General features: G+C 46.6%; 1 protein-coding gene across 1 annotated transcript; it reads left to right on the forward strand.

Annotated features, from left to right (window-relative positions):
* The first annotated feature begins 1,687 nt into the window (after window positions 1-1,687).
* Window positions 1,688-8,468, forward strand: Mycl (MYCL proto-oncogene, bHLH transcription factor). The gene is made up of 3 exons (XM_074080470.1): window positions 1,688-2,051; window positions 2,432-2,927; window positions 5,824-8,468. Exons 1-3 carry the CDS (start codon window positions 1,944-1,946, stop codon window positions 6,420-6,422), a joined length of 1,203 nt encoding a protein of 400 aa, XP_073936571.1. The 5' UTR covers window positions 1,688-1,943; the 3' UTR covers window positions 6,423-8,468.
* The last annotated feature ends 10,610 nt before the right edge of the window (window positions 8,469-19,078 follow it).

The following is a 19,078-nucleotide window of genomic DNA, read 5'->3' on the forward strand; positions in this document are numbered from 1 at the left end:
AAAGAAGACCCATTCTCCAAGCATATATTCCCAACCTCCCACGAATTCCATACCTCGTATTCGCCCCACAAACTCATTTTCTGTTTAAATTTATCTGAGGTTTGTTTCTGTCATTTGCAAACAAGAACCCTGACTGGTGCTGCAACCACCCCAGACATCTGTGAACCAGTGCACAAGTCACCAAAAGGCAGTCCTCTGCCTCAGGGCTGCAACCAAACTTGGAACCTTTTCTGGGCCTTCCATTCAGCACAGAGCAGGGCATACAAGGCTGTCTCAATAAAAACTGATTGACTAGATGACTCAGTAAGTCACTCAGTAAGACAAAAGTCTGCTAGAGGCTGTTATAGGTGCAGTGGTTACAAAGCAATAAAAGCTAGTGTGACCCAACAAATCCAAAACGGTCTTCCTTGCCTTCATCCCAACCCATACATCAATTCACACCTCCCTGTCCTCTGCTTCAACCACATGGAACTGGTTGTCTTTCTGGCATGAGCCTGTTGGGATGCCAACAGGGAGTAGTTTGAGGTTCTTAGACCACAAGGGTGAGAGGGAAAGAGAGAGACAGCAGGCAATCAGACAGGAGTAGACAGACACCAGACCTGATTGCCAGGTGGAGGATTCTAGATGCATTGGCTTCTGTCCTCAGTTACTTTCTTTGGGCCTAAATCTCAAGCTGTAGAGTATTCTCTTTCCTCTTTCTCCAAAAGTATCTGCGAAGGTGACACAGAGGTCATTTTGGCCAGACGTTAGGCAACGCTTCAAAGGACTTGATCCCACAGCTAGCCAGTGGCAAAGATGGCCTTGAACGAAGTTTCCAGACTCCTAGACCCTACTCTCTTTCCTCTACTAGAAAGAGTGGGGGTGGGAGAGGGAGAAGACTGGGTCTCAACCCTGACCTTGCCTGGGGAAAAAATACCCTCCTCACTACCAGCCCCAGGGTAAGCCAGTGCTGCTTGCCTCTCCCCAGCTCAGTCTCCTTGCCTAGGAGGTACTGTATCTTAAATTCTCCCAACGACCTTGTGAGGTGAGCGTGACCATCTCCTCATTTTACAAGTGAAATCGAGGCTCAGACAAGCTATGTTGCAGGCTTCAAAGACGGGAACCTTGCCGGGCGCCCGTGGTTCACGGCTAGAATCCTTGCTACTCAGGGACAGAGATCAGAAGGATCGTAGTTCCAAGCCAGCCCCGGCAAATAGTTCACAAGACACTATCTTGAAAATACCCAACACAAAAAAGGGCTTGTGAAGGGGCTCGAGGTGCAGGCTCTGAGTTCAAGCCCCAGTACTACACACAAAAAAAGACGGGAATCTTTATCCCTTTGCTTCACTGCTTTTCGGGTTTGGGCCACTGAGCTCAAGAAATGGCCAACGGTTGATGAAGTGAAGCCGGGGCGGGCTCCAGTTCAGGGTTGAGGGCCGCCAGGTGGCGCGGTGGAGGTGCAGTTCCCTAAGTCCCAGCCCCGGGGCAGATGCACCTGAACCCAACGGGACACGCTGGGGGAGGTAGGCTCGCAGAGTGGGTGGGGAGTAGCCCCGCGCCAGGAGCGCGGCTTCAGTTGGGCCAGCTGAGGATCTCTGGCGCCTCTCTAAAGAGTCACGCCTCTGCCAGGCGACCGCGGGTTTACATGAGCTCCCCTCCTGTTCTGCGCTCCCCAGCGGGCAATTTATTTGGGGGGGTGCTACAAGGGATAGACTAGAGGCGAAGAGCACAGCCAGGAGGTGTGACCCGCCCCACCTGTCGACTGCTGAGAGGGGGCGGAACGAGGGTGGGGCTTGTCCCATAGGGCCCACCCCCGGGTCCCCAAGCCCAGGGCGCGCGACGAGATATAAGGCAGCCGGGAAACAATGCGCCTGCAGCTCGCGCTCCCGCGCCGATCCTGGGAGCGACCGGACCGACGTGCGCGAGCAAGACAGGGGCCGCGCGCGCGGAGGGCGCGTTCGTGAATGCGGGCCGCGCGCTCGGTGGCGCGCATGTGTGTGTGTGCGGGCTGCCGGGCTGCCCCGAGCCGGCGGGGAGCCGGTCCGCTCCAGGTGGTGGGCGGCGGGAGCGAGGTGAGGCTGCGGGTGGCCCGCGCACGGGCTTGGGTCCCGGGGCGGGGGGAGTGTGGGGATGGGGGGCGAGCAGGCTGTAGGCTGCCGTATGAGCACACTGCGCCCCCGCCAGGCCCAGCCGGGCCCCGGGAGCTGCGCTCCGGGCGGTGCTGGCAAAGTTTGCTTTGAACTCGCTCCCTGCAGCTTGGTCCGCGCACTGTGAGCGGCTTCCCTAGGCGCTCTGACCCTGGGCCAGGCTTCCTGGGACCGGAGGGCAGGGCGCGGGCTGCAAGCTGGTAGGATTGGGGAGGGACAAGAGCCCGACGGCGCCGAGGGATTCGGAGTCGCCTCTTCCCTCGGCTGGCCACCCCAGTCATCACGTCCCCGCTTCCGTCCCGCAGGGAGCGGACATGGACTTCGATTCGTACCAGCACTATTTCTACGACTATGACTGCGGGGAGGATTTCTACCGCTCCACGGCGCCCAGCGAGGACATCTGGAAGAAATTTGAGCTGGTGCCGTCGCCCCCCACGTCGCCGCCCTGGGGCTCAGGTCCTGGCGCCGGAGACCCAGCCCCTGGGGTTGGTCCCCCAGAGCCGTGGCCCGGAGGAGATGAGGCGGAACCTCGGGGCCACTCGAAAGTTTGGGGCAGGAACTACGCTTCCATCATCCGCCGTGACTGCATGTGGAGCGGCTTCTCCGCTCGGGAACGGCTCGAGAGAGCGGTGAGCGACCGGCTCGCTCCTGGCGCGCCCCGGGGGAATCCGCCCAAAGCGCCCGCCACCCCAGACTGCACTCCCAGCCTGGAAGTCGGCAATTCGGTGCCTCCCACCCCCTGTCAGCTGGGTGAACCCAAGACCCAGGCCTGCTCGGGGTCCGAGAGCCCAAGCGACTCGGGTAAGGACCGCCCCGGACCACCTAAGAGGGGGGCACCCTCACGGGTGGCCAAAGCTGTAACGCAGTCTAAGGTCAGGCACTGGGTCTTCTCAAGCCTTTCCGTCATCTCCCCGTTTTCTGGCGGAAGCTGCCAGTGTCGCCCCTAGCCGTGTCTGTCTGGCACGTGGGCGTGTTGGTAAACAGTTTGGAGAAGTGGGGAGGGAGCCAGCGTCCCTCTGATGATGATTGGAGCCCCAGGGGACAAGGGAGACTTGGTGAGGGTTGGCGCTTAGAGAGGACAATACTCCAGTTGGACTGTAGGGGATTTCTGTCCTTGGGAGGTTGGAAGGGGTCTCTTAACAGTCACTCCAAGCTTGAAGCTTTTTTGTTGCTGCCTTTTTCACCGGGAAACTCACACTCCCCTGGGGAGAAGAGAAGCTTAGGAGCCTTTTGTGCAAAGCCAAAGCCTTCATCCTGTAAAAAACCTAGGTCTCCTGCCTACTTTACTTTAAAATGCCAATAATTCTCTCCCCTTGCAAACCCTGCCTACTCCTTACCACTTGGACATTCTCATCATCACCTGTGAGACAGGTAGGGGAGGAATAAATGCTTCCTTTTAACAAATATAAAAACTGAGGCTTACAGATAGGAAATCACTAGGCATGAGCCCCAGCTTCCTGCCATCTAGCCAGTTTCTTTTTCCAGCCCTTCACCCAAATCAGACACCTCTTTCTTGATGTTTACAGAATCTTCCTGGTAGCCTATCTGAGAAGGGCAACACCTCAAGTGCTGCTTTAGACGTAGGTAGAAGGTGTCTTAGCTCCCTTCTAATACATCTGTGGGCTTCAGCTGCTCCCATGCATTCAACAAATGTCCAGTGGCCCCTACTTTGTGCCAACCTCTGGGCAAGGTATTGGGGTCATAGTCACAGAGCTCCAGGTTTCCTCCCCCATCCTTGACCCAAGTGCAGACCTCACCAAGGACAGACCGGAGCATCAAGTGCTACCAGACTGTGTTGTTCTTACCTCAACCTCTTAGACCTCTACACCCATGAAAAGTTCTGGAGACAATGCTCTTGTAGGTTGCAGACTTGAGGCTATCAGCATATAAATCAGGACAGAGAAAACTCACTGTAGTTTTAAAGAATAACTTACATGAGCATTTGAGAGGGAACTAGGGAATGGGGCTTGGAAGTTGTCATATAATGGGGAAAATTAGGATAACAAAAATTAAAAGTCACTTTTTTCGATTATCTGTGTTAAGGTTGTTTTTAACTTACTTTCTCTGTACAAGAGTTTGTGTTTGTTCAATGGCTGGGAAAGGAATCTTGAGATCAAGAAACCAATAAAGATGTGTCTACAAAGGCTGGTCAAATTGTAGAGTAGAAAGAACATTGTTTTGGAAGTTTGTAAGTTTAGTTTTAGATCCAGAACATTACAGAGGTGATTTGGGGATGCAGCTGATCTGGTCCTCAGTTTCTCTCTCTGCAAATGAGGGAACTAAATTTGATTGTCTTGCTGAGACATTTCTTTATCTGGGCAGAGGCAGACAGTATTCTCTGAAGAGAATGGTGTCTTAAATGATTTCTTCCTTAGATAGAGCCTTACTGGCTATGAAATTGAATGCTGAAAATTAAAGGCTTGGGATATAAGGAAGGCTCCTGAATTATTTTTTGACCTGCCCTTTAACCTGAACCTGTTTTTGGTCTCCTGGTTTACTCTCTGGCCACATGGCCTAGAACAAAATGCAACAGATTGCAAACAATGGTGTGGGGGGGTGGAGAGTGTGACTGACAGCCGAGCTCAGCCAGTAGGGGCTAGGGACTGGGTAAAACAGCATTCCAAATACAGCTTTAGCCAGCCAATCACAGGCTTTGGGGCCAGGAGGGTTTGAATGGTCAGGTTTTATTAATGGAGAAATAATGCGATTGTCCACACAATGGAAACCTTCCTGACAAAGGGGCTTAAGCTTCCTGATATGCAAAAGAGGCTGAGAACCAGCTCCTCTGTTGTCAGGCCAGAATGCATGAAGGTGGCCTTCTCTATGGGGGCTGCAAAATTATGGAGTCAGAAGGGTTTTTCTCTAATTGCTTCTTCCCTGATTGGGTTATTCTAATACATTCAAGCCAGGGAATGGTAGAGATACAAGCAGGTCTCTCCTGGTCCCTGATGTTTTGGCTCTTGTGTCAGGGTTATTCTCGTGCTCCTCAGTCTCTGTCTGTGTTGCAGGTAACTTGGGAATGGTCGCTTATACCTTTGTGAAGTTCCCGCAGCTTGCAGCTGTAAGATTCAGCTGTGATTTCAAATCCAACCCTCTTCTGGTCCAGGGAAGGGGGTGGAGCAGGCGAACTATAAATGATGGATGACTTTAGAAACCCATTGAACCCAGGAGCAAAAATGCTCCTAAGGGAAACCCTTCGGCCTCCCCTCTGTGGGTGAGGAAGGCTGGTTGTTGCCCTCCCTTCTCTGCATCTTCAGCTGAAAGGATGGCAGAATAGAGAGGTGGGGGAATAATAGGATTTATAACTTGTGAAAAGTAACAATTCCCAAGTGCAGGCTGTGCTGGGCAGGAACAAAGGGCAGTTCCGCCCACACACCCCTCATTTACAATTCTGATGGGGCATGAAAGAGCCCGACTGGGGAAGATCTTTATAGCTAAACTTTGTCCCAGACCGATAGCTCTTTCTCTCCATCCTCTCAGTGGGGGAGGGGAGAGCCTGTGCAAACTGGGGGCCGTTGGCTTGGGTCTGCCTTTTGTTCTTATCTAGGCCTTGCTGTGCAAAAGGAAGTCGGAGAATATCTTCCTTCTGGGTTGTATCTCCTCTTCACTCTGCCATTACTCTAGTGCAAATGAATCAGCTGTAGGGTTTATGGATGTGTTTCTCTCATGGATATGTTTCTTCATCTCTCTTGGACAGAGGGTGAAGAAATAGATGTTGTGACGGTGGAGAAGAGACAGTCTCTGGGTATACGGAAGCCAGTCACCATCACCGTGCGAGCAGATCCTCTGGACCCCTGCATGAAACACTTCCACATCTCCATTCATCAGCAACAGCACAACTATGCGGCCCGTTTTCCTCCAGAAAGTTGTTCCCAAGAGGAGGCTCCAGAGACAGGTCCCCAGGAAGAGACTCTGGATAGAGACACTCCCCAGGGGAAGGAGGACAAGGAGGGTGAAGAGCTCGTGAGTGCCCCACCAGTAGAAAGTGAGGCTTCCCAGTCCTGCCACCCCAAACCTGTCAGTTCTGATTCTGAGGATGTGACCAAGAGGAAGAACCATAACTTCTTAGAGCGCAAAAGGCGGAACGACCTCCGGTCACGGTTCTTGGCCCTGCGGGACCAGGTACCCACCCTGGCCAGCTGCTCTAAGGCCCCCAAAGTAGTGATCCTAAGCAAGGCTTTGGAATACTTGCAAGCCCTGGTGGGGGCTGAGAAGAGGATGGCTACGGAGAAAAGGCAGCTGCGGTGCCGGCAGCAACAATTGCAGAAAAGAATTGCGTACCTCAGTGGCTACTAACTGACCAAAAAGCAAGACACAAGTTTATTTTTTAACCTCCCTTTCCCCTTTAGTAATTTGCACATTTTGGTTATAGCAGGATGGTCGGAACTGTAGATCCCAGAATGCATGGCAGCCAGTGCACACACAATAAGGCCTTGCATTCTTGGAAATCTTGAAACCCAGCTTTCTTTCCTCCCTGACTCATGGGAGTGTTGTGTCCTCTGTGGCGCCTCTGGCTTCTCAGCAGGCAGCTGACTGAGGAGCCTTGGGGTCTGCCTAGCTCACTAGCTGTGAAGAAAAGGCTGACAGATGCTATGCAACAGGTGGTGGACGTTGTCAGGGGCTCCAGCCTGCATGAAATCTCACACTCTGCAGGAGCTTTAGGCTAGGAAAGGATGCTCCCACTGGTATCTCTGGGGGTGATGCGAGGACAGCTGATCCTGGACGCTCTCCCTGAAGCTCCTTTTTCCTGGAGACACACAAGCTGTCCTGGGTTGAAGACAAGCTCACAGACTTGATCAACATGGACCATTTCCTTACTGTCAGACACTTTACAGTAGATGAGGAGTGGAAAACGTATATATATATATATATATGTGTGTGTATATATATATGTGTGTGTATATATATATATATGTGTGTATGTATATATATGTACATACACACATATATATTATGATGTTAGGTAGCCCCCCTACCTGCTCCTCAATGCTGCGACCTTGAGAACATTTAAAGACCTTGGCCTCTAGATTCTTTGTCTCAGAGCCCTGAACTCTCTCCTCTGAGGGAGAGACCTTTCTGTTCTCACAAGGGACTTTCTGTTTCTTTGTTTCATTCTGCTTTTGTTATGCAATTGGCTCTACAGCCCCCTTTCCCACAGGTCAGAAATATTTCCATATGACACAGGGAAATGGGTTCTAGCCTGGGGCCTGGGGAAGGCTCGGAGTCCTGACTCTTGAACTTGTTCCCTGCCCAGGTATTTTCCAATGGCCATTTGAGGCCCGTTTCGGATTTTTTTCCTCAAGGCAGGTGTAAGACACCTCAGAAGGAAGCCCTGTACCACTTCCTCTTTCCCACCTGCCTGTTATCTCAGTCCTTGAATGTTTGAAGTTCTACTGGAACCATGCAAACTTGTCCTTCTCCTGTGACTCCCAGGGAGCTTGCCAGCTTTGCAGCCACCAGCATGACTCTCTGCCCTCCTGACATGAGTCAGCACTCTTTTTCAGAACCTGGGCCTTAGTAAGGTTCTGGGGAGAGCTGTTGGGACTCAGTCAATGCTCCAGGAAGGTGGACTTGCTTCCTGGTGGGTTGTAAAGGCACCTCCAGGAACTCTGCTTAGCCGTCCATGATAGATTTCACCCCAGCTGGACTCTGCAGCTTCAAGGGGAATCCAGGTGCAGTCTCCAATCTGGGAAAGCCACCCAATCTAGCAAGTTTCATGTGGGCAACCTCAGGAACCCCTAACGCTGGCCTGGAAGAAGTACAGCCCTTCCAGAACTGTGCCCAGGACAGCAGGTCCTGCTGGTTCTGAGTTGGGAAGTAGGGGAGGGTCTGGGCAGTAAGCACTATTTGTGGCTCTGAAAAACCAGCTGCTACTTCCTAACCTACTGTCCATAGTGGTCTCTTTCTGAGGTTGCTTCCTAGCCTCAGAGAATTAGGCAGTGGTAATTTCAAAAATAGCTGCTTTTCTGGAGCAGGGTTTTCAGGAGCCAGCTGACTTTTGGAACTGTCTTAGGAGGATGAGTGAGAAACAGGTTACTGATTGATGCCTCACCTGAATAGTTTGTGTTTTATAAGCTGCTGCTGGGTATTATGCTGGGGGAGTCTTTTTTTTTTTTTTCTTTTTTTTTTATACCGTATTTTTGTATGCCTTTTGCAAAGTGGTGTTAACTGTTTTTGTACGAGGAAAAAAAGAAAAAAACCTCTTGGGCAATTCTGTTGCAAGGGTCTGATTTATTTTGAAAGGCAATATACCTGAAATTTTGTATTTAGTTGTGATTATTGCCTGCCTGATTTTAAACTGTTGCCTTCTGGGACATCTTCTAATAAAAAATTTCTCAACTATGTCAGAGTGGGGGTGTATGCCATCCCAGTCCTCTGGAACCAAGGAAAACTATTTTAGGGTAGCCACAAGTGATCCGATGGCTGCCTTTCTCTAATATTGTTGTTAACCTGGTCATTCCACTCTGGGTTCCTGAAATGCCATTTCAGACATGTCTAAACAATGTTGGCTCAGTGCTCGGAGAAAAATTCTCCTGTGAATTTCGAAGAGTGCTGAATGTGTGCTTTAGAAGGCTTGAAAGCCCAGTTCCACTTCTGTGACCTTTTCTGAGCCTTAGTTTCCTTAGCTGTAAAATGGGGATAAATGTTATTTCCCTAGGTTTTTTGCAGGGATTAAATGAAGCAGTGGAGTTTGAACTGCTTTCTAAACTTTATTATAAAGACCTTTATTCTTTATGATGACTGATTTTAGTGGTATGATGATCTTTTGCAAGGTGTCTTATTAAAAATTCTCTCAGAAGCAGGGTGCCTGTGGCTTATGCCTGTAATCCTAACTACTAAGAAGCAGAAATCAGGAAGACTGCAGTTCAAAGCAAGCCCAGGCCAATAGTTCGTGAGACCCTATCTTGAAAATATCCAACATAAAAAAGGGCTGGCAGAGTGGTTCAAGTGGTAGAGCGCTTACTTAGTAAGGGCAAAGCCCTGAGTTCTAAAGGTCTAACCCCAGTACTGCAAAAAAAAAAAAAAAAGGAAAAAATAATTCTTCCAGAATTTTTTGCTATAATGTTCCATTTTCTTTCTTTCTTAATGAAAGTAAAATTAAAGCTTTCTTTCCTGGCCATAATTTTCCCATGTACTTGCTGTAAACGAAAGGTGGGAGAGTTTCCTAAACACTCTGCTCATTCTTTCACATTATGCTATTCCAACTGTATGCCGGGGCTCCAGATGAGGAAACTGTGGCTGCATAGGTAAACAGAACTACCCGTGGTCACACAACTAGTAAGTGAGTGAGTGATTTGAAACCAGTTCTGCCTATCTTCAGAGCTGGAGGTCTTAACCACTATGTCATAATGATCAGTTTGCTTGATTAGCATGGGGTGTGTGGAAAAAGTAAACATGGGATTCCACCACTTAAGCTGTTTATAAGAACTGTCTGTCTTTGGGGCCATTGGGTCTGCCACTAATTGGGATGAGGTAGACCAAATGTTCCATGACAATCCAGCCCGCCACTCTGCAGCATTTAGGTACTGGGTTAGCTAATCTTGCTCCTGAGAGGCCCCCACTGAGACTGAAAAGTTGCCGTTCAGAAAGGCCAGGAGCATCACGGTGAAGAAAGGCTGCTTGGCCCCTCCACTAATTCTTACAGCTGGGGTCCGGGTTGGTATTGCCTTCCTGAACTAATGGAGCCTTAGTAGGGGCCAAAAAGCTACTCTTAATTTGTCACCTCAACCAGGTGACCCTCTTGTGCCCTCACCACAACCTGGCAAGCAAGCAGTATCTGCCATATGGTACTTGTACCCACAGAATTTTCTTGCTCAAAGTCACATAGTAAAATCAGAATACCAAGTTCAATCTCTTGTCAGGTAAATGTTCCACTTGACTCCCCCACTGCTCCTAGATCACAAACCCAGAACCTAAGTAGATGTTTGATAAAAAACAGACGTGGTTTACTATAATACTTTTCTTAAAACTCCCAATTTCTATCTTTTTTTGGGGAAGAGGGTATGTCAGAAACTGAACTCAGGGCCTCATGCATGCTAAGCAAGTGCTCTACTACTGAACTATATACCCTGTCCTACTTTTTTGAGGACATTTGTCAAGAGACTAATGTAGGATTTTTCTCCCTTTCCTGGACCTTGAAAGGATTCAAGAGCATTCTATAAAATGATAGGGACCTATAGGTCCAGGCACTAAAGCTAGCAGTTTTGCCTATCTTATACTTATAATAACCTGGACAGCAGGGGGTGGTGTCAGCCCCATTTTACAGATAAGCACACTAGAGCCCAGACATTGAAGCCATTTGTCTAAGCCCACATGGTTGGTACCAGCTGCTGGCCTCCAAGCTGCAGCGTCTTTGAGTCAACTCTGTTGAGAAATGAATGGGAATAAAGCCATCCCCTGTGGGGGGAGGGAGGGTGTTTCTGGAATGTGAAGTATTTTAAGCTCTTTCTCAGCTCATTTCTACAGACTCCTACCTCTGTCTTTGTCTGAAAATAGCCAGTTTATTCCTGGATTTCAGAGAACAATTACTACAAATGAGGTTTGCCTCTGTACAGTACACCTAAGGGGACTACACACCCAACTCGGCATGCAGACAATAAGGGGCAGCAGAGAAGCCATACTTGATATAAGAAACCAAGGTCATCTTCTGTTAGACTATAAAAGGTTAAGGCATGTACTTAATTCCTGCCTCTAATAGCAGTTATTTTGGAGCAACTGAGACAAGTGTGCTTGAATTGGTCTAAAGTGCTCCTTAAGTCTTCACTTTAGAAGGAAGAGAAGGGAGGATGAGAATGTCTTTATTGATCTGGAAAGCAATAGGAGTAAGTTACAGAGATGTTCCTTTCTAAGGATAGATAACCAGTTGGAAGATGATTAGTGATTGGGTGACTGGGGAAGGGAAAAGAAAGGTGTCAAAATGTGTTACCTAAAGTTCCTTATTGTGTGGCCATTTCTACTGTAAACTCAGTAGGCAGCTTTTGCTAATGTCTGTTTATTTAGAACTGCTGTCCCGCCAGAGGGATCAACTCTATTAATGTTACCTTTCTCTTGGCAAGGAAATGTAAATATGTTTATAAAGTCTCTAATCAGATGTGTTATTAAACGATTAGGCTCAGTGCCAGGGGCCAGTAGGTGCCCCATAAATATTAGATTGCCTTTAAACTTGTGGGAAACAGTATGGCTAAGAGGTCACCCACACCCAGCAGATCTCAGTTCCAAATCTTGGTTCTGCATTTTTCTAGCTCTGTGACTTTGGGCAAGTGATTAACCTCATTCGACTCCCACTTTCCTAATCTCTAGAACATGTATGAATAATAGTACCTGCTTCATTGGGTTGTCGTGAGCAGTAGTACCTGCTCAGTAAATGATCAGTATTATTTCAACCTGTAACAAGCCACACCTGGAATACAGAGAGTTGAAAGGTGATGAACAGAAGGAATAGGTAAAATAAGAAATCTTCCCAGAAGGAGTACAAAAAAACTGGGGTGCATACATGAACACCTCAAGGGGCTGTGAATTATCAGGGAAAGAGAATCAGGGTTTGAAGAGACCAAGATAGGCACAGGAGGAAGGGAAAGGGAAGGCAAAGACTCGAGCCTCTGATTGGTCCCCAAATCCATGGCCTATGGTGGGCAGAGACTGTGAGTCTATAAATCTGTTGCATATACACACCCTGCATTGCTCCTCATTAGGCACTATGGTGCCTTTGTGTGTGTGTGTGTGTGTGTGTGTGTGTGTGTTACTGGGGTTTGAACTCAGGGCCTCATGCTTGCTAGGCAGGTGCTCTACCACTTGAGACACTCTACCAGCCCTTTTTTTTGTGTTGTGTATTTTTGAGATAGGGCCTTGCTTTTTGCCAGGGCTGGCCTCAAACTGCAATCCTCCTGATCTCTGCCTCCTGAGTAACTAGGATTGCAGGTATGAGATTTCTAAGGGGATCCTTGAAAAGCAAATATCCTCTTATGTCTTCAAAATAGGGAAGTCAGAACTGGGAATGTAGCTCAACAATAGAGCATTTGACTGTTGTGTGCAAAGCCCCAGCCCCCTCTCCCCCACATAGAGAGAGAGGAAAAAAAAAAAAAATAGGGAAGAGGGAAGTTAGGAGAAGGAACTGATTGTGGTTTGGAGCACAATGAGATCGAAATTGAGGTGATGGGGCCATCCAAAAATGAAGCACCCAACAGAGAGTTCGAAATGTGACATCAAAGCTTTAAAAAGTAATTTGAATGGAAGACACAAGTTTGAGGCTCATCAAGATATAAAGATGAGACAGGTGTGATGGCTTGTGCTGGGGAGGCGGAGGTAGAAGGACATTTGTTTGAGGCTGACCCTGGCAAAAGTGCGAGACCCTACCTTAAAAACAAACTAAAAGCCAGACACTGGTGATCCACACCTGTAATCCCATCTACTTGAGAGACTGAGATTAGGAGAATCACAGTTTGAGGTTCGCCTGGGCAGATAGTTCACAAGACTGCATCTCCAAAATAACCAGAGCAAAATGGGCTGGAGGTATGGCTCAAGTGGTAGAGCACCTGCTTTGCAAGCATAAAGCCCTGAGTTCAAACCCCCTCCCCCAACAAAACAAAACAAAAACCCCTAAGAAAGTTAAAAGACTGGCTGGAGGTGTGGCTCCAAGATTAGAGCATTTGCCTAGCAAACTACAAGCCCTGATTTCAATTAACAGTACCTCAAAGGACAAAAAAAAAAAAAAAAAAAAAAAAAAGAAGGAGGAGGAGGAGGGAGAAGGGAGGGGGGACCGGGAGGATAAAGATGAGTAAGGCCCAGAATGCCAAGCCAAGAGAAAGACAGCTGTCAGAGAAGTGGAGGAGAGGTGAGAAAGACCTATGAGATTATAACTGGATAGTCCCTCTGATACCTCAGCCTCTTTTTCCCTTTTGAATCTCTGCCACCCTGATTTTGCAGCCTTTGAGGATCCCCTGTTGATAAACCTCTCTTATGGGGCTGATCAGGCTGGAAGTGAACTCCCTCTGAAAACATTCAGTGTGTTCTGGAGCAAACACTGTGACTCAACTTTAGTGTGAGGCCCTGAGTTCAAACCCCAGTACCACCACAAATTCAATAATAAAGGGAGTTCTCTCTTTTTCCTCTCACTTAGTTTGAGCAATTATTATTATTTGAATTGGCCAATCACCAATGGAAACAATAGTGGAAGCACTGTGATTTCTCATAGGTATTGTACTGGGGAAAATACTGCCCAAATCTGCCCTGACCAAAATTCCTGTGCTTCCAGAACCTGTGAATATGACCTTGTTTGGAAATAGGGTCTTTGCAGATGTAATCAAGTTGAAATGAAGATATACTGGATTAAGGTGTTCCCTAAACCAATGACTAATGCTCCACTGAGAGGGTCCTCCAGACAGACATACAAAAAGGGAAAATGTGACAAAGGCAGAGTTTGGGGTTATGTTGTCACAAACCAAAGAATATCAATTGCTGGCAATTATCAAAAGCAATAAGACACAAAGGAGGATTCTTCCCTATAAGGAACATGGGGTCATGGCCCTGCCATCAGTTTGATTTCAGACACCTGGCCTGTAGAACTACAAGAAAATTAATTTCTGTTGTTTTAAACCATCTAGTTTATGGCAGTTTGTGATAGAAGCCCTGGGAATCAAATATAGGCACCAAGCTCATTATGAAACATCCCCTTCAGGGAATTTTATTTTTTCCTTTGGGGTACCTAATTAAAATAAGGATTGAGCTACAAGGGTATCTTGGGTTGTAGCAAAAGACCGGTGTTTATTTTTGACCCAATTTGCTTCTTTTACCTTGGAAATAGATGCTTCAGACCTCCACTGGCTCTCTTTTCTGCCCTGAATACCACCGCATCCTCTAGAATTCCCTCTGCAATGTTCAAGCCTGATGGATGATCTGCTCTCAATGGTCCTTGCATTCCAAGGGCCTCACCTTTTGCCTTCTTCTGTGCTTCTTTCTTTTTCCAAAAATTGAAAAAAGTTTTATGCAGAAAATGGGAACTATAGTAAGCCTGCCTTATTTGTGGATTTGTTACAGGCGGTTTTGACCAAGTGCAGTCTAAATAGATAAATTAAAAGAAAAATTAAAAACAAACATTTTAAATTCCCACGTGCACATCACACAGCTCAGTTGATGTGAAGAAGCTTTCAGTCAGTCCTACGTCAACCTCAGTTATGTTTAAATCGTTGTGTGATCTGCTGAGTGTTTCCCTGCCTTTCATTTTGTGAAAATATGCCCTCCCAAAAGCAAATGGTGCCCAAAAAGCCAGGTAAAAGTGGATGTACTGAAGTGATTTAAAATGAAACTTTTAGATTTGTTGGAAGGCAGCATGTCTTTAGTGGAAGTTGGGCAGTGTTATGTAGAAAATGACTTAAGCATCCATAGTACAGCTCTGAACTCTATGCATTCTGAGCGCCTGCTGGTTTTCCTCAACAAGGGTCTCCTTGGAAGCATATATCACAGATACCAAGGGTCTACTGTAACATAACAAACACTCATGGAGTTGTCACCCAGATTTTCCTCTGCCTTCCTACACCCCACTTTATCTCTTTTTCTGCTGGCTTCCTATGCCCATTCTACCCCATGTACTGCTTTCAGTTTCCTAAAGGTGAGGTATAGGTGCAGAGGAACCCAGTCTGATCTCCACCTGCCTCTAATGTTGCAACGCACACTGAAAGTGAAAATTAGGTGGATGACTGAAATTTCAGGGCAAGCAAGGAATTATTACTCTCCAAGCAATTTGAGTATTCCTAGTACCTCACTCCTGCATTTTGGTAGTTCTGAGGTTTGAACTCAGGGCCTCATGCTTGCTAGGCAGGCACTCTATCCCTTGAGCCACTCCACCAGCCACTCATTCCTGCATTTTGGATAAGCTCTTCCATACTGAACCTCTCTTGGCATTTTTGCCTTAAAAACCAGGATTTCTGGACATGGTGGTATACATCTGTAATCCCAGTACATGGAAGGCTGAGGCAGGAAAATCAAAAGTTTAATTCCAACCTGAGTTACATAGCTAGACCCTGTCTCAAAGGCAAGCAAGCAAACAAACAAAAAAGGATTCTGGACTGGGAATTAAGCTCAGAGGAAAAGTGTTTCCCTGGTATGTGTAAAGCCTTGGGTTTGAACCTCAGCTCCTCAAAACAACAGCAACAACAAAACTCCAACAAAGCCCAAGGATTTCTTTGCCTTTAATAATCTAGTCTGTAGTGCACAGTATGTAGGAGGTGGGCTTCTGCAGTTTTCTCCTGAATATATACAGACAATTTAAGTGAGAGACTCTACCCTCCCTTTCAGAATGGAGTGAGCTACTTCCTATCTGGTCTCATAGAAGACAGAGACAGGTCAATGCCAATACCTGGACATGAGTACAAAAGCTTTCCTGATTCCCTCATACCTTCTTTTGTCTCCTTATTACCCTGTAAAGCTCCCCAGTAGGGGGGTTTATGTTGTTGTTTTTGTTTTAGAAATACTTATTAACTCCTGGTTGTAGACTTAAATTTCCTACTTTTCCTTTGAATTTAATATCTCTGATTAGAATTTCAAGTTACAGAGTATCTTTTTTTTTTCCCCCCCAGAATATCTTTCAGGGACTATTTTCAGTTTAAATTAGAGTTCAGAAGATCATTAGGGAGACAAGTGAAACTACAAAGAAAATAACATAAGGTATACAAAAAATATGTTCTCATTTTCTCTTGGTAGGACTAATAGAAATGCAATGAATGGGTATAGTACTATGTTTTTCTCACTTCTCATTTGTTTTGGACCATAGGCTCCATTCTGATTTAGGAATCCTTCCTGCTCAGCATTTCAGTGATAATTCTCCCCATGGTCTACAGGATCCCTGTTCTTGTTTCTATAGCAACAGTCCTGTGTTGCTTGGCTAGAAGCAATTTTCTGCTACTGTGGTGAAGCCCTATTTTTTTCATTCCTTTCTTTGCAGTTGCCTTGGTAACCAGCCTCTTCCTTTCCTGGTCTCTTAGTGGTAAATTACATACACACACACACACACACACACACACACCTTTTTTCTCTCTCTAGTAACAGTCACCTGGTCATGACTTGGACAATGCTATTCCATCTGTGAGTGAACATACTCTTTTCATCGTCAGACTGTCATCCCTTTTGCTTTATTTGCATCATTTCTCTGGCCTGCCAGCTTTCTCGTGGTTGTCATGGTAACCATACCCTCTGAAAGTCTCCAGGCAAAGGCTCTACAGTTAACAACCATCATGTGAGAGTGTCTGCCAATATATGGCCACACGTCTCCATTTTAAACCCAGCCCCAGGCGGGTACCAGGAATTAGAGAGAACAGGGCTTTTCATCAAAGCAACTGGGTTGAGGAAAGGAGGTACCAGGGACCAAGAACTGGGAACTGGTGTTTTCCAAGCAATATATGTGGCTACAAGGTTCAGGCTGAGTCTTCAAGAGTGGCCATTATGCCTAAGGAAATTGAGCTGATTGAGAAATGGATTGGCAGTCATTATTGGCAGGCCTATAATATGCTGTAAACTTCTAGAGGTAGAGGTCATTCCTTTGGTATAAGGAATCCTAATCTTTTTTTCTTTTTTTTTAAATATGGCTAAGGATCAAACTCAGGGTCTCATGGATACCAGTCAAACATTCTACCACTGAGCTATCTTCCCAGAACTCTTAAGTTGTCTAGAATGGGTATTTAGGCATTTTTACATATTACTGAAAATTTCTCTGCCCTTAGGCTGCTGCTTTTGCCTCTTGAGGGAGGCAGATGGGATGTTATGATTATAGTAATACAAAGTGCCCTGCAAATGGTGCTTGTTATGCGCCAGGGCATTGTAGCAAGCACTTTCCAGACATGATTTTAGTTTCTCTTTATGGCAATCCTGAGAGTAAGATAAAGATAAGAACACTGAGGTTAAGAGGTGAATTTAGGATGGGGATGTAGCTCAATGGTAGAGTACTTGTCTTGCATTCACAAAGCCCTGAGTTCAATCCCCAGCAACATACACAAAAAGGTGAATTTAGGGACTTGGGGTATAGCTTAGTGATAGAGTCCATGCTTAGTATTCAAGAGGTCCTGGGTTCAGTCCCCAGTATATCCTCCCACCCCCCTAAAAGGGAAGTTAGAAGTCACACAGTTGATAAGTCAGAGAGCTGGGAACTGAACCCAAGTTCATCTGATTCTAAAGCCTTTTTTTTTTTTGAAACAGGGTCACACTATATCGCACAGGTTGGCCTGGAACTCATGTAGCCCAGGTCAACTCATGAAAACTGCCTCAGCCTCTGGAGTGTGTGCCACCACACCTGATTTGCGGTTTTTTTTTTTTTTTTGCAGTGGGTGCTGAGGCTTGAACTCAGGGCCTATACCTTGAGTCACTCCACCAGTCCTTTTTTTGTGATGGGTTTTTTCGAGATAGGATCTCATGAACTATTTGTCCGGGGTTGGCTTTGAACCTTGATCCTCCTGATCTCTGCCTCCTGAGTAGCTAGGATTACAGGTGTGAGTCACAGGTCCCTGGCTCTGATTTGCCTCTTTTTTTTTGTTTTGGTGTTGGGGATTGAACCCAGGGCCTTGTGCATACTAGGCAAAGGCTCTACCACTGAGCTACAACCCCAGGCCACAAAGCCATTTCTGAAAGGGATGTGTGGAATTCTAAGAGGTCCTTAAACCACTTTTGCTGAAAAGCACTGACTCCTTACTTAGGTCCATGAATTAACTAAAAACGGGAGAAAAGCTTGGCATCTCCGTCTCCATTTTGTCCCTGTTGTCCTTTGCTCTGAGCTATTCTCTTCTGCAGCCACCTGGAATCAAGGAAGAACAAGAATGATCGATAACATCTTTATGACAAGGGACTGAAACTACTACCCCTAAGGATCAGAGAGTCTTGCAGGACACACCACCCCTCCAAATGAGGGCAATTACCCATAATGACAAGGCTGCACCCTGGAGCAGGAGTAATCATGTCTTGGGAACTAGATTGCTCCCCTCAAGTGATGACAACAATAACAGCTTCTCCAGAACCTGAAGAATAAGGACTGAGAGAATGGCCCCACTCCATCACTGGAACACATTTGTGTCTAGGACTGTTTTGACTATGCATACCTTTTGTCCCCTGCCCCTAATTATTTGTCTTTTTAAAACTAAAGCTCATGTCTGTAGCCTGAAGATGGCTGAAGATGGGCTAAATGCTTTCTTTGGCTTTTCCCATGGCATATTCTGGGGCATGGAATAAATCTCCTTTCTCTGCCCTTCACCGTGTCTCTATTTGGCATAAGAGGCAAGTGGCCAGATCTGACATGTGGAAGCCCAGGAGTTTGAGCCTAGAGTCCAAAACTCTGGTTTTAGCTTCTCCTAAATTTTGGTCCTCTCTGGTCTTAATTTTTCCTATTTTCACTTAAATCTAAGAGTTGTTACTACTTTATCCTTTCTGGCTTCCTTCCATTTTCTCTTCTAATTGTTGTTTACTGGCTTATTTTTCTGTTTTCATCGTATCTCTTGGATCCTTTGGTCAAGGGGATGGAAAGTTTTGTCCTGCCTTCTGATTGCATCTGAGGTTGCACTGTGGAATGAAAACATCAGAGCAGCAGCCCTTGCCTGAGCACTGGGCAGGTCTGAGTCTGGAGAATGAAACTCCTTGGAGCTCACTACCTCCAGCGCTAAATAGGACGGTCATTCTTCTTTTCATTTAATAATTATTGGGATGGGGGTTGTCTGTTTGCTGCCAGGTATTGTGCTAGGCACTGGAGATACAACAATGACCTAGTCCAAATTTGTCCTTTGTTTTTTGTAGAACTAATAGCTTGGAGCAGAAGTCAGACAATAAACAAGAAGTCGGTATGCAAGTTTATATTGTAATTAGTGCCATCAAGGAAAATAACTGGGGACCTTGAAAGAAAGGATAATGACAGATCTAGTTTAGATAGGTCTGGCCCCTTTTAAAAGAGCAGGTAGTTGAAGTTCTGATACCAGCTAATTCAA

Source organism: Castor canadensis, chromosome 7 (genome assembly GCF_047511655.1).
Source record: "Castor canadensis chromosome 7, mCasCan1.hap1v2, whole genome shotgun sequence".
Taxonomy (NCBI): Eukaryota; Metazoa; Chordata; class Mammalia; order Rodentia; family Castoridae; genus Castor; species Castor canadensis.